The following is a 15,987-nucleotide window of genomic DNA, read 5'->3' as shown; positions in this document are numbered from 1 at the left end:
CACATTCTGCAGCAAAAGCCACGAGTACATGCAAATAATGTAGGCTACATGCTTACAGTTCAAAAGGGGCAATAAAATAAAATATGTGTAAGATATTGCTCAACATCAGCGAGACTCGACAGCAAGGTAGCATAGATTTATGGGTGAACAAACGGTGAAAACGATTGTGGGTCATGCGCATGCGTGCGCAAAGCGCAGGGCCGCCGGTAGCACCGCTCGGTAGGCAGCATAGATCGGTAGGACACCGGCTCAACTGGAAAGGGAATGAACATGATGGTGGCGCAGACAAAGAAACTTAACGTTTTTTTTTTCTTTTACAACAAACAATACTTTTCTTTTGAGGCCAGAAAGAAACGTGTTCAAGCCACATTCCTGTCTGTAATTGACTATGGTGACATAATATAATATGCATGCGGCCTCTTCACTGCAAAAAAAAAAGCTTAGACAGTGTGTACCATGCTTCTCTGCGCTTCATCACTAGTAGTATAGTGCCAAAGGGCATACTCGCCATTGTGTGTGTTGCAACCAAGCCTGTATGTCTTGCCCTAAGGCCTCAACAGTCAAAAGAAGATGGCTCGTTGCCCCATAGGCCTTGGTTGCAAAATGGTGGACAGCATGAAGTCGGACAGTTTTTTTTTAGCAAAAATAATAATATTTATTCACTATATTTTTAAATAACAAGAGTGGAGAGCTGGCCACACCAGCCTCCTTGGTTCAGACACAAAGAACAAGGTAGAACAAGAACAAGAACAAATGACGATGCTCCCGGTCTGCTTATATAAGGTGGAGCCTCTCGTCACCACACCTGTGTTAATTACAAAACAATCAATTAAACACTACAGCCACACCACCATGTGAATGCAACACAAAAGACAGTAAGTACCCACCACCATGTGAATGTACACATAACAGTGTGCTATATCAAATGGTAGGATGGACCTCTCTGTACGTACGTAGGAAATCCCACATGTATGTTTTTATATACTGTATAATGGCCGTCCTATAGGGAAGCTTCCCCTATATCTTTCCAATCTAATTTGCTTTGCCTCTAGCAGCTACCATACCAGGTCCACAAGATGGCTACTTTTAAAAACTCCCAGAATACACACTGAACTAGGAAGGACAGCTTTTTCGCACTTCGCACCTTGGTCATGGAATGGGCTACAGGACCATGAATGAATGAATGAATGAAAACTTTATTTAACAGATTGCAGAATGGGTACAATACAGTACGGCTCAATACATACAATTGTTAAGGGGATGCAGACCTGAGAAAGACGTTTGTCTTGTTTCCATCGGGTCCCCCATTTTCAATTCATATAGACATTTATGACACACACAACATACATGACATTTATGGCATAGGGACATATAGGTATTTAGTACTGATACATTTGTGACATAAACGGTATTCAAATATACAGTACTGTTACCCCTAGATCCTGACAGAGTATATACATACATATGATGGGGAGGGGACTGTACATTAGGAGGGGGTGGGTGGGTGGGAGAGAAATATACATACGGCGGGGAGGGAATATATACATGCGGTGGGGAGGAGACTGTCTATTAGGAGGTGGTGGGGGTTTTGGGCATTTACGGTGGCCAGTTTCGAATTGCAGCCTCCCGTAGGTGCTCTTTAAGAGCGGTTTTGAATGTGGGTAGGGATTCACATTCCTTTACAGCTTTGGGTAGGGCGTTCCACATTGATGTGGCATAATTGCGAAACGTGTTTAGTCCCTTGTTTGAGCCGAATCTGGGTTTAACATGATTTGTTGAGCTTCCTCTGGTGTAGTGGTTGTGGTATTCACTGACCTTTGGGAAGTATTTTGACATGTACATGGGCACCCCGGTCGTATAGTGTATCTTGTAGACCAGGCCCATTGCAAGTTGCTGTACTCTGTCGTCTACTCTAAGCCATCCTAGGTTCCACTTAGACACCCTGGTCTCTCTCTGCGAATTTAAATCTATGTTACATAACTTCCTACAAGAAGAATGTCGCTGCTTTCTGTAGTCGGGTCCCCACTGCAAAATGACTGTATTACCCTGCATTATCCTGTCATATGAATGAATGAATGAATGAATGAATGAATGAATGAATGAAAACTTTATTTAACAGATTGCAGAATGGGTACAATACAGTACGGCTCAATACACGCAATTGTTAAGGGGATGCAGACCTGAGAAAGACGTTTGTCTTGTTTCCATCAGGGTCCCCCATTTTCAATTCATATAGACATATATGACATACATGACATACAGATAGTCAGTACTGCTACATCTATACATTTATGACATACCAGATTTGCAAATACAGTACTGTTTGTGATACAGAAGGAGTCAAGAAAAGGGAGTATATACATTTGACGTAGAAACTGTACATTGGAGGAGGTTGGGTGGGGGGGGTTGGGTACATTGGGATATTGACAACCATACTGGGTAATTTACATTGGAGGTGGTTGGGGGGGGCACACTGTATAAACAAGTAACACTGTACATTGAGGGGGGGGGGGGGGGGGGGGAGACACTGTACAAACAAACACAATTGTACATTGAACTATTGACAAAACCATACTAGGTAAATGACTGTACATTGGCAAAACTGTACATTGAGGGGGGGGAGGAGACACTGTACAAACAAACACAATTGTACATTGATTGATTGATTGATTGAAAAGTTTATTAACAGATTGCAGAATGGGTACAGTACAGTACATCTCAATACATACAATTGTTAAGGGGATGCAGACCAGAGAAAGACTTTCGTCTTGTTTCCACCAGGGTCCCCCATTTTCAATTCATCATAACATATATGACATACATGACATACAGATAGACAGTACTGCTACATCTATACATTTATGACATATCAGATTTGCAAATACAGTACTGTTTGTGATACAAAAGTGTCCAGAAAAGGAGTGTATATACATTTGGCGTAGAAACTGTACACTTACACTTTTACTATCATGTTTGTAGACTATTCTGTCTTGTGCTTTCCGTTTTTGTGTTTTCATGTGATGTATTGTATTATATTGTATACATGCACTTTTATTATGTTCTTGTCTTGTGTGATGTATTGCACATTTTATTGCCGTGCGATGTATCGCAAATGTTATCGCCGTTATCTTGGCCAGGTCTCCCTTGCAAAGGAGATCTTGTTGTATCTCAATGGGACTTCCTGGTTAAATAAAGGTTAAATCAAGTAAATATGATTGTGCCTCCTCCTCTCTACCACAGGTGAACTTCACCGTGGCCCAGATACGCGCCATCATGGAGAAGCAGTCCAACATCAGGAATATGTCTGTGATCGCTCACGTGGACCACGGGAAGTCCACCTTGACCGACTCTCTGGTGTGCATGGCCGGGATCATCGCTCCGTCCCGCGCCGGAGACGCCCGCTTCACGGACACACGCAAAGACGAGCAGGAACGCTGCATCACTATCAAATCAACGTACGTGCGCGCGTGTGCGTGTGTGATATAACAACGTACTGAAATGTAGTTGAAAAGCGGTGGGCTGGGGACGTACACAATGTATCGGAGGAAGCATGTGATACTCTCCGCCCTCCCGGACCGACGGTAGGGGGTAGAGGAAGGGGATTGGGAATTGGCATAACGACTAACATTGGGAGGGGAGAAAAACGGAAAAAGAAGGAGGAAAGAGATAAAAAAAAAAATTATAATAATAAAAAAACAGCATTTAAAAGTGAATTGTATCCCTTTAAATGCCCTTTTAAAATGAAAACGAGTGATTGGAAAAGTACTTGAAAGTCCTTGAATTTTTGTTTTCAATGTATGTGGGAACCCTGTATATAACTTTGTTTATCCACACCTCTGGAATGGAATATTTTTCTGAACACTCAAAAACCAGATAAAGGAACACACCAATGTGCTTACCGTCTTCTCCAGAGTCAGACACAAAGATAAATACACATTTCCTCTCTGTGCGTTCAGTAGAAAGCTCTGTATCCGCTTCCATTCACTTGTGCTAAGCTAGGCTAGTGGTCCGTATCCGCTTCCATTCACTTGTGCTAAGCTAGGTGAGCATGCAGCCAGATAGAATAGAATAGAATAGAATTATCCTTTATTGTCATTATATTTGCATACAAGATTTGGGACTCAAACTTAAGGTGCAGTAGTGGAAGCAAATATAAAATCACACAAGTAATAAAAGAGAAACATAAAATACTATACAATAAAACAATGTTACAATACTGTACAAAATAACAACAATATACAAAATAACAATCACAGTGTCAGACGGTAGTGGGTGGGTGTTGCACTTGTGGATATTGCACTTGAGGGGTAGGATGTTGCACAGTGTGGGAGGAGGGGGACAGGGTGAATTATTGGTGCATGTTAGAGTTTAAGGTGGTGACGGCTCTGGGGAAGAAACCGTCTCTGAGCCTGTTTGTTGTGGCTCTGATGCACCTGTAACGCCTGCTCGATGGCAACAGGTCAAACAGCTGGAAGCCAGGGTGTGAGCTGTCCTTAGTAATGTTTTTTGCTCTGTTGAGGCAGCGGGAGTTGTGCAAGTGTTAGGGTTTGAAACCGACCTCAAACGCACGGCACAGACAGGTAGTTCAGAGTTAGCCAAATACTAGGGCGTATTTATTTTCAGAGTCAAAAAGGAGCAAGTAACAATCTTGAAACAAAGGGAGACTGCCTTCAGCAGAGTTATCTGCGGCTCTGCAGATCCTCTTGGTGTTCGAGGTGGGGAAACGGTATTGACGCTGAAGCGGCTCTGCAGATACTCCCAGCTTCAACTCGAGGTGGAAAAGAGAGAGAGAGAGAGGTAAATAACAGTCCACATCACACAGAGGCAGTGCGGTCTCCTCCTCCCTTAGCTGAGTCAGAACAAACAAAACGATATCTTCAGTGTTCACCACAACACACAATTTAGCTGAGGGTCAGTGCAAAACAAAAACGATAAACTTCTGTGTCTCTTCTAAACACACACCCCAGCTGAGTCCAGTGCAAGCAAATGATAATCTTCAGTGTCTCCTTTAACACACAACTTAGCTGAGTCAAGTGTAAGCAAAAAATAGAACTCTTCAGTGTTCTTCAAAACACACAAAACAGAATTGTCCAAAAAAGGGTTTGGTTCAAACTCACCAAAGCGCAAGAGTAAAGCGGGTAAACGAGGCGCAGCTCAAAACGGGGGACAAGGTCTTCACCAGCGGCAATCCACAGATGTCCTGGAGGGAGAGTAGACGAGGCACAGCAACAGGGAACAACAGGCAGAAACAGAAGTATTCAAAATGACCCGACATCGATTGAAGGGAAGTCCCAGTATAAAAAGCCTCTGGGGCGCTAATCAAAAACTATGACAGGTGCGCGCTGGAATTGATACTTGCTCCAAAAGCGTGTGGCGGGGAATGCACCAATCAACACAGCACCTTAAAGGAGCGGAGCGTGTGGCGGGGAATGCATCAATCAACACAGTACCTTAAAGGAGCGGAGCGTGTGGCGGGGACTGAACCAATCCTCACAGCAAGTCCTTCAGGGAGGGGAGGGGGCAGCCGATGATTCTTTGAGTTCAGTAGGATATAGGGGTGTAACAATGCATCGATGCATCGCAATGCATCGATCCTAAGGTTGAATCGAATCATGGTTCAGTTCAGTTCAGTTATTTTTTATTTCGGGTTTTGGACACATAATCAGTCATTCTATAAATCGCCAACGTTTTACCAGCTGCTATTGCAGCATTGTCCAATTGTCCGAAAATGGATAGGGAGAAACACTAGGCTTGTCGGGCCCTACCCCTGAAGACTTACATTTAATTAGCTTTACATTTACATACATAGTACATACATAGTACATAGTAGATTTCATGATGCATTGAATCATTGCCTGAAGAATCGTAATCGAATCAAATCATTGCGGGTCAAATATTTACACCCCTAATATTGACCTATAGTCAGTGGTGCAGTCGTAATATGGGAAATGCCCAAACACCACGTGCCATGTTTGCATTATTGCACATGTCCCAACATCTGTTATATTAATCCACTTTTTAAAAAATCCACTCAAAAAGAAACTCCAGTCCATGGGCATGTTGTATCTGTCCCCGTCGTTTTAAAAAGCAGGAATGGAAAGCAACATACGGCATTTACATGACTGCATCCAGCTAGCATATAGCTTCTTGTTAGCCAAGTAGCCAACACTTCTTACCACCAGCTAGAAAACGACAGAGTATATTGTCTTCCTCTGTCTGTTGATTGTTTCTGAATTGAGATATCAGGCTGATAAGGTCGAAACTCTTTCACTCCAGTGTTCATCTCTCAAAAGGTATTGTTTTGAGGGATTTACCTGAATTTTCTAGGTTGGAATTTTCTGCCTCCATGATCCATGGTAGCTACTAGTAAGCTAGCAAACTCTCCGTTCTGTGTGGAGGGAGTGACAACACACCAGTGACCAGGCCCGGACTGGCCATCGGGAGCACCGGGAGTTTTCCCGGTGGCCTGGCCTGCACAGATAATTTTTTTTTTTTTTTAAATAATTATAATTATAATATATATATTTTCTTTATAATTTAAAAAAAAATTGCCAGGCCATTGTTTCTAGTTGTGGCGGCGGCGCGGAGCGATAGTTAGATAACCTAGGTGGGTGGGTAACAACCAGGATTTCACTGTCTGCGACAGAGTTGGAGAACTATCTGACTCTCTCCCTCACACCCCTTCCTGACAGGCAGCGACGCGAGCAAGCGTGATTGCAAAAATGATTAAAATTTATTCGTTTCAATTAGACTATCCTGACCTGCCGCGAGCGACAGCGAACTGAAAGGCGATGTCTCTAGTTGAGCGCCCCTAAACACTTTTTATTGGTCGAGAATCGCAGGCTGCTTTGCCCCCTGTGCTTCCAGGTAACACACACACACAGACACACTCGGACACGCGCCGCCTCATATCAGGACAGTGTCGCGCGCGATTTCGTCTCCAGTTCGCCTGTCAGGAACCGGTGTCACGCGGATCTCACACACACAATGGAGCCATGCTGCCGCTTGTGATTGGTGGAGGCGGGACCAGACGATACAACTGATTGACAGCAGAGGCGGCGAATGGAATAGCAGATGGCACTCAGATCAGTGGCGGCTCGCCACTAGGGGCGCTCGGGCGCCGCCCCCCCTCAGGCCCTACCCTGGTTATATGAGAGAACAAGAAAAATAATTTTTTAGTTTTTTGTTTTATAGCCCTATAAATAATATAAACATGTTTAAAATTAATAATATTTACTCATTTTAAGTATGTTTGTGTTTCCAATGCACAATATAACGTTATTATATAAAATAAAAAATACTCGTTTTCTTGAACAGGAAGTGACTCACTTTTTTTTTTTATAATTTTTTTGTATTTCTCTGCCCGGGCTAGACGCGATAGCGCTCCGAGTGCGCGGCACGGTTTGATCGCTGTATCCGTCGCAGCCAATCAGTGCGTAACGCGTTGTGCGTTGAAATATGACTATTATGTTGGAATCCGGGCGCGATTTGAAGCGGTCTAGCCAGTAGCGTCAAGAATTTCTGTAGCCGCATTTCGCGGAGACGCTCTCTGATTGGCCGACGCCAGTATTTTTTTCCGTAGCAGAATTTCACAGAGACGATCTCTGATTGGCCGAATCCAATTTCGAATGTTCCAATTCTAGCTTATTCCTAGGTTGGTCCGTTGGTGGTAGAGATAGTTGTGTTGTTGTGAGATGCAGCTGTTTGTCTTAGAGCGTGCCGTGACTGCAAGTTCTTTAGACTGTTAAGCTTAGGCACTCTTTCAAAGTTGGTTAAGGTTAGAGTTTGTCTTAGAGCATGGCGATAGAACGCCAGGTAGTTTGCAGTCTGTTCGACGCGGAAATGGACAAAGGAATGAAGTACTTGTGTTGTGTGGTGCTAACTGCTAACAAGCTAACACTTGGCTAACAAGCTATATGGCGGATGCAGTCTGGACACAGTGGACAGTGGTCTGGAATACATCAACAGTGGATTATACACTTTATCAATTAAGGCAAGCCCTCCTGCCCTGGACGTGTCAACTAAACAGTGAGTCTCTCTCTCTCTCTCTCTCTCTCTCTCTCGCTCTCTCTCTCTCGCTCTCTCTCTCTCTCTCTCTCTCTCTCTCTCTCTCTCTCTCTCTCTCTCTCTCTCTCTCTTCTTTTGGATTGAAAATACGTGGATTATGGCTTGTTCAATATCGTCTATGTTTGAATGAATGAATGAATGAAAACTTTATTAACAGATTGCAGAATGGGTACAATACAGTACGGCTCAATACACACAATTGTTAAGGGGATGCAGACCAGAGAAAGACGTTTGTCTTGTTTACATCAGGGTCCCAGATTTTCGATTCATATCGATAGTTTAATAGCTAGCCTTGGCTCGTTTAACAATATGCAAAATATGTGTACAGCCCTGTACTCATACTGAAGTTATTCTTTGTATATAATACTACATATACTAGGTCTGATTGTGTTACGAATCGATTCCACGTCGCGCTGTGTGTGAGAGAGAGAAGGAGAGAGGGAGAGATCTGCATGTGTTTGGAGACGGAGCGAGTTTTGTTTCTAACTTTTCTATTTATATATTGTGTTTCAAGTTGTGAATTAGACTATACTTTATTTGACTGGTTGTGTGTTGTTGTAGTAACAGCTGAGCGACTCGTTCATAAGAGCCGATTCATTGCCGTGAGCGTGAGTCGAATCGCTCACGTCTTGCCATGAGTCGGTTGCGTGGTACTGTACATGTTTGCAAAATGTTTTGGTATAGCGCCCCTAGTGGAGAGAGAACCAGCAGCCGCTACTGACTCAGATGCAGAATAACAGCCAGGCAGTGAGCCAGGTAGTGAGGGACTCGGGAGAGATACAGTAGAGCGAAAGTAAATTAATGTTGATGTCAAGATGGACAGTGGAAGAAAGAGAAAGGGTGGAGGAGAGAGGGATAAAACAAAGAAAAAGAAAGGCCCTTACAGGAGATGCTGCTAAATCCGGCAACATTTATCAAATGTTTTCTTGCACCAAGGTCAAGGAACCAGCAGGTTAGTCAGTGATAAAAATAAACATGTGGATGTTAGCTAGCTTACCATGCAATGCATCATCTCCCCTGTCAAAAGCCCAATGTTAAATCTGCCAAGAAACAAATAAATAATTTAACCCTTGTGTCTGAAAACTAAAGTGTTATACTCTTACCATATTAGGGGACTAAATTGAAAAACGCCATAAAAAGATTATATGTTGAAATAATTTCCCACTTTCTTTTCCATAAATATTTTATTCAACTTCAGATTAAAAATGAAATACTCCCACTTTTCTGAAAGGAGTTGTTAAATCTGACATTACAAAAAACAATATGTGGTGGTTATGATTGCATGGGGCTGAAGTTGAATAAACAATTTATGAAAGAGAAAGTCAAAATAATTCCAAGATAATTCAAAGATTACACACCTTTGCCACATATATTGGCTACAAACATAATCACTGCAAAGTTATCAAAACAAATAAGAATCTGATCAGACACAAGAGTTAAGTTGTTGTTCCCTTTCTAATTTCCTATTTTTTCTAGTTAATGTGATCAATATTATTTGACAATTGATGCTTTTTGTTGGAAATTTCAGTCAGTGAGCTCATACTTTGAGCTCATTTTATAGTTAAAATGATTGAGACAACGCAATCTTCTGTCTTCGTTGTGCATGCATGTGTGTGCTCACCACACGCGATACATGTGTCACTATTCTGGCAGTGGCTACTGTTATTATATAGTATTGTAATGAAAGGTCTGTTATTTAATGTTTGTGTAAAGGGCTATTTTAACTGTTGATGGGTAGTGCATCAGTAAAGTGAATAATTGACTGGGCGTGGGGATGATGGACTTGTTGAGGCAATGTCAAATTTTATTTGTTTACATATTGTGAAAGTACAGATTCATACCTTAAAAATAAGCCATCACTTGAACATTTTGGTGGGATACTTTTCAAGCTACATCCTATGAATCATGGTGATATCAGTAAATGCATTCAGAGATGAATGGCCTTCGAACTTTGTGGAGAGGTTAACACCTGTGAGTTAATCAACTACAACCCTACCCAGAATGCATTGTATTCCATGGCCCCCCTCTCTCTATGGGGTTAACACCTTGCGTCAAGCTCTTTTGTTATGTTTATTTGTTGGAAGCCTCACATAAGCCATGTAATGTTGGGGGTCAAGGTATTGGCTGAAGGAAGGGCTACATCAAAATAAAATACTAAATAAATACTATCTGCTATACTATAATATACTATACTATGCTACTATACTCTACTATAATGTACTATATTGAAAGACACAACAACAACAACAACAACAACAACAACAACAACTTACTTTTAACTGTATTAACAGATTGCAGAATGGGTACAATACAGTTTCGTCTTGTTTACATCAGGGTCCCTCATTTTCATTGGTATCACTCCGTTTCCTTATTAAATGAATTTACTTCTTATGCCATTAGGTTGCAATAAGATAGCAATAAGATAGCAATAAGATAGTCAATGTTCAATGTTCAGATTCAGCGTCATCAAATCCGTGCTGAATGCCAGCGCGCGTTTGTCTTCAGCAGAAAATAGTTTACATCAGGGCCCCTATAATGAAAACAACAATAACCTTTCGCTCCGATGAAAAGCATTTGGTATCACTCCGTTTCCTTATTAAATTAATTAACTTTTTAGCCATTAGGTTGCAATAAATGCACTCTAACGAAATTCGTTCGCTCATCAAATTCGTGACATTCTAAATGTGTTTTAATGTTGTTTAATTTAATGACAATACACCGGCACCGACTCAAGTTTTTGGATGACGTTTTTTTTTTTTTTATCTTTTTTATATGGACACTGCGTTTGTCACAAGTTACGTTGCTATAACTTATAACATTAAGATAAAGTGTATAAACATTGTTTTTCTCCCTGCTAAGAAAGGAGAGCGTTTGGCCGTGTGTGTTTCAACACCTCTTAAGTACCTGTTAAACATACGCGGACAGACCCACACCGTAAATGCCCTCGCCTGTAGTTTTTCCACAGTATTGAGAGACAATACTTGTCGAACTATATAACAATAATTATTACCTCATTTACAAGTTGTATTTAAGTTTGCAAATAAGGGCAAATAAGGGAACACATTAATGACATTTCAAAGATGTAAAAAAAAACAAGATTTCGATTTTTTCGATTTTCTGAAGAGCAAGACGTTTGTTCCTTTCCTGACACTTGTTGCTCACCGGATCAAATCGGGTTTGGTCGCGTCGAGGCATTGTGCTCTTGCTCTGTTTGAATAGATGGAGAGAGTGGTTAACTGTATTATAATAGTAAATAGAAAAATATGTTGTGCTCTTGCTTTTTTCTTTTTGAAGGTGGAGAGAGTATAGCATTGCTAGTGCCACAACAGTTTTATTTGAGGTTCATAACAGTACATTGTACTAAGCAATTGTTGGCTCATTAGTTTGTGATTCACATGCACTAAAATTCACCAGAATGCAGGAAATTAAGTCTTTTGTAACAAAAATGTAGGTAGAGTTCTATGAGAGTGATGTCAATCACAAACGAGGGGAGAATAGCATGCACAAAACAATGATTTATACTTGCTATATTAACGTTATTGTGCATTTTAATAGTAATTATTATTAATTTTAAACATGTTTCGTTTATTTTTAGGGCTTCAAAATATCTAAAATAAAAAACACAAGTTCTTCTTCTCCCTCTCTCTCAACCAGGGGGGGGGCAGCGCCCCCTATCGGCCGGCCGCCACTGGTGGCAATACTATGAGATAATGTTGGTCGTGTTCCTCTCTCCACCCTCCGCCTCGCAGGGCCATCTCTTTTTTGATTACATAGCTTCTATTGAAGTTTTCGAATGAAGCTTCTAATGTCTGTCGTCCTATTTTAAGGCAAAAAAATATATAATAATAACATATATATATATATATATATATATATCAAACAAAATCCTCAATTTGAATAAAGTGATTAATCTGATTAAATTAGTATTTTTTTTTATTAAATCAACTTTCTTTAATGAATATAACTCATCTGTTTCGTCAACATAAATAATCTAATAAGGGCACGGTTGGTACGAAAGTGATGGTGACGTCTTGATGGAGCGCCAAGCGGATGCAGATAGGCTAGCCTATATCAGTTATGATAAATGTTTTATTTTATTTACAATTTTTTGTAAATTATTATTATTATTATTATTATTATACTATAATAGTATAATACCATAATATTAGTGTAGCCTAATCTTTATCTGCAACTGTGAAGAAAAAACCCATTGGTTTAAACAGAATGAATAGACACGTAAAAAAAATAAATGTATAATAATAAAAAATAAAGAAAATTTAATGTCAACGTTATGAATGAAGCTTCGAACTATTCGATACAGTCCTACCTTTTTTTTATCCACTTTTTCTCCTCTTTTTCTATTTTTCTCCCATCCCAATTCCACTGTGCCAATTCTTCCCTCCCCTGTCTTGAACGTTGCTCGCATATTCCCCCCACTGGCCGGCTGTAGGGAGGATAGAAGCCCTCCGGTACACGAGGAGGCAGCCTGTCACATCTTTTCACCTGCCAGCGCGGACTCTCATTGGCGAGGTGTAACGTGTGGGAGGCTCACACTACTACCCCCGCCATTTCCTGTCTCTGCTGCGCAGGCGTCCCCCAACCGACCTGTAGGAGTCGCTGTCCACAACGTCCAGATTACCACCCCATCGACTTCCACCCGCTAACTCTGCCAATTGAGCCAGTATGGGCGGCCGGGCCAAGCCGGAGGCAACAGCCGATACAGTCGAACCCGGTGTCTCTTGCGTTGGTGACGAGCGCAATGTCCGCTGCGCCACCCTAGCCGCGCCGAATCCGCCGATACAGCCCTACTTTGTACCGTGAGATAACGTTGGTCGTGTTCCTCTCTCCGCCCTCCGCCTCGCAGGGCCATCTCTCTGTACTACGAGCTGCGCGAGGACGACATGGCGTTCATCAAACACCGTACAGACGGCAACGGCTTCCTCATCAACCTGATCGACTCCCCGGGTCACGTCGACTTCTCCTCAGAGGTCACGGCCGCCCTCAGGGTCACCGACGGCGCCCTGGTGGTGGTGGACTGTGTCTCAGGTAGGTCAAACGGGTCACAGGGTCAGAGGTCAAACACACAATACTGCACGGTGCCCTGGTGGTGGTGGTGGGTGTGTCTCAGGTAGGTCAAACAGGTCACAGGGTCAGAGGTCAAACACACAATACTGCACGACGTGCCCTGGTGGTGGTGGACTGTGTCTCAGGTAGGTCAAACAGGTCACAGGGTCAGAGGTCAAACACACAATACTGCACGGTGCCCTGGTGGTGGTGGACTGTGTCTCAGGTAGGTCAAACAGGTCACAGGGTCAGAGGTCAAAAACACAATACTGCACGGTGCCCTGGTGGTGGTGGACTGTGTCTCAGGTAGGTCAAACAGGTCACAGGGTCAGAGGTCAAACACACAATACTGCACGGTGCCCTGGTGGTGGTGGACTGTGTCTCAGGTAGGTCAAACAGGTCACAGGGTCAGAGGTCAAACACACAATACTGCACGGTGCCCTGGTGGTGGTGGTGGGTGTGTCTCAGGTAGGTCAAACAGGTCACAGGGTCAGAGGTCAAACACACAATACTGCACGGTGCCCTGGTGGTGGTGGACTGTGTCTCAGGTAGGTCAAACAGGTCACATGGTCAGAGGTCAAACACACAATACTGCACGGTGCCCTGGTGGTGGTGGACTGTGTCTCAGGTAGGCCTGTCCCCGACTAACGATTTGTATAGTCGACTTTGATTGGCCGGAATTTGCCCATAGTCGATTTTTTTTTATATAAGATAAGAAAAGATATTCCTTTATTGATCCCCTTCGGGAAATTCAGGCATCATAGCAGCATGGGGGATGGGGGGGGGGGGGGGGTAGTAGTTAGCCACATAGCCACGCTTATTTATAGCTTAAATGAGCACAATATTCTCAAGGTTTTCCAATCTGGTTTTAAATCCCTGCACAGCACTGAGTCGGCACTTTTAAGAGTTTTTAATGACATCTTTTTAGCTACTGATTCCAGTGACTGTGTTGTCGTGGTCCTTTTAGACCTGTCGGCCGCATTTGACACGGAGGACCATGAGATTTTAATTGCCCGCCTTGAACAGTGGCATAGCCCTTGGCTTAAATGGTTCAAGTCCTACCTGGCAGACCGATCTTTTTGTGTCGTTCTTTGCCCTGCAAAGAAGGTGAGCGACTCCATAGGCTTACAGCACTGGCAGAGAGTGGTATAAGATGGGCAAACTGCGTAAGATGGGCAAACTGCTAAATGACTGAATGTAAATGTAATGTAAATGTAGTAGTGCCTACAACTAGGCGTAAGCTCAGGGCGGACTGTGCTTTCTCCGTTGTCGCCCCCAAAATGTGGAACGAGCTGCCGCTGCAGATTAGGCAGGCCTGATCACTAGGGTTGGGCATCGTTTGGATTTGAACGATTCCGGTTCCGATTCCGATTCTCCATTTCGATTCCCGTTTTTTTTTAAGAATTGAAATTAACACTTTCAGAGCCCCAGGGGGTTAGTGTTGTGAACGCATAATCTCTGTCTTAAATTATGGCTGTGTGTCTAATCTGCCTGTCGCTTATCAATGACTTGTTTGCAGTCAACATTGTCGAAACGGATCGTTTTTTAATCGCTTCATTTCCGTTTTATAGCATTTTGAAAAGCCCTCGTTTTTCAGGAAAATATAAAGATTCCGTGATAAGCGGCATTTACTGGAATATTCTGGCATACACAAAAACGTTGTCATTTTTCGGCCTATAATGAATAGTTTTCAAATAATTATCGATAGTATATGTGCTAGATTATCGATAGTATATGTGTACTTATGTACGCTATAGAAGCGGGCTGAAATATCGATTCTCTCATTTCCTGATCAGCGGCACACACACACACACACACACACACACACACATATGGGACACGTTGATATATCTGTGAAAAAAGCTCTGATTATCCCAAGACTGGTAAAATAGATTCCTTACCTCAGATCAGATGTTATCCAAAAAGATTATTCCAATTCCTGATCGCCATTCGATCGAAGTTAGGAACCGGTTCCTATTAGAACCGGTTCTCGGTGCCCAACCCTACTCATCACTACCCCGTTTCAAAGGCCTCCTTAACACTTTGAGTGCCAGCCACGAGAAATCTCGTTAGTTCATGCCATGCGTTGAGTGCCAACCGACGAGAAATCTAGTTTTTAATCGTTATTTTTTTTATTATCGATTTCCATTCATTTTTCATCAATCTAGCCTCACGTTACCAGTGGGGATCTGTCTGAGCTCGAACAGGGAAAATACCGCCCCCTATCGTCTCTCCGAATGGTATTGCACCCCATTGGATTGGACTGAATGAAATGGATGGGACATTTTTTTTCCGGATTCCACATTTGACTTGTCAGGCATGTAATCCGAGTCGATCCCATTCATTGCCCACCATCAGAACAGCGTGGAATATGTCTTTCGACCACCCAGAGTTGGATCAATAAACGCGATTGATATTTGGAATGGCGATCAGGAATTGGAATAATCTTTTTGGAGAACATCTGATCTGAGGTAAGGAATCTATTTTACCAGTCTTGGGATAATCAGAGTGTGTGTGTGTGCTGATCAGGAAATACGATTTTTCAGCCCGCTTCTATAGCGTGCATAAGTACACATATACTATCGATAATCTAGCGTTTATTTGAAAACGATTCATAAATAGGCCGAAAAATTACAACGTGTTTTGTGTATTCCAGTAAAGCGCGATTCCTGCAGAATCTTTTTTTTTCTGAACGTTTAAAAAAACGAGCGTTTTTCAAAATTGTATAAAACGGAAATGAACCGATTAAAAAAACAATCCGTTTCAACAATGTTGACTGTAATAAGCGACGGGCGTATTAGACACATAGCCATAATTTAAGATATAGTTTATGCGTTCGCAAATATGATCGCCCTC

General features: G+C 42.3%; 2 protein-coding genes across 2 annotated transcripts in view; both read left to right on the top strand.

Annotated features, from left to right (window-relative positions):
- LOC311226401 (uncharacterized protein) overlaps positions 1–15,987 on the top strand; it is a gene marked incomplete at its 5' end in the record, with an annotated part of 864,333 nt that overhangs the window by 710,214 nt on the left and 138,132 nt on the right. The gene's annotated exons all lie outside the window — the stretch shown is intronic.
- The window catches only part of LOC311227554 (elongation factor 2b-like), a gene marked incomplete at both ends in the record, with an annotated part of 65,656 nt that overhangs the window by 4,379 nt on the left and 45,290 nt on the right, over positions 1–15,987 (top strand). The window contains 2 exons of the mRNA XM_084313279.1: positions 3,241–3,455; positions 12,932–13,113. Coding sequence (XP_084169405.1) covers positions 3,241–3,455; positions 12,932–13,113 — 397 coding nt within the window. The remainder of the gene's footprint in view (positions 1–3,240; positions 3,456–12,931; positions 13,114–15,987) is intronic.

This window comes from Notolepis coatsorum (assembly GCF_963971535.1).
Source record: "Notolepis coatsorum genome assembly, chromosome: 4".
Taxonomy (NCBI): Eukaryota; Metazoa; Chordata; class Actinopteri; order Aulopiformes; family Paralepididae; genus Notolepis; species Notolepis coatsorum.
The sequence above is the reverse complement of the archived record's forward strand: the minus strand, read 5'-3'. Positions and strand labels throughout refer to the sequence as shown.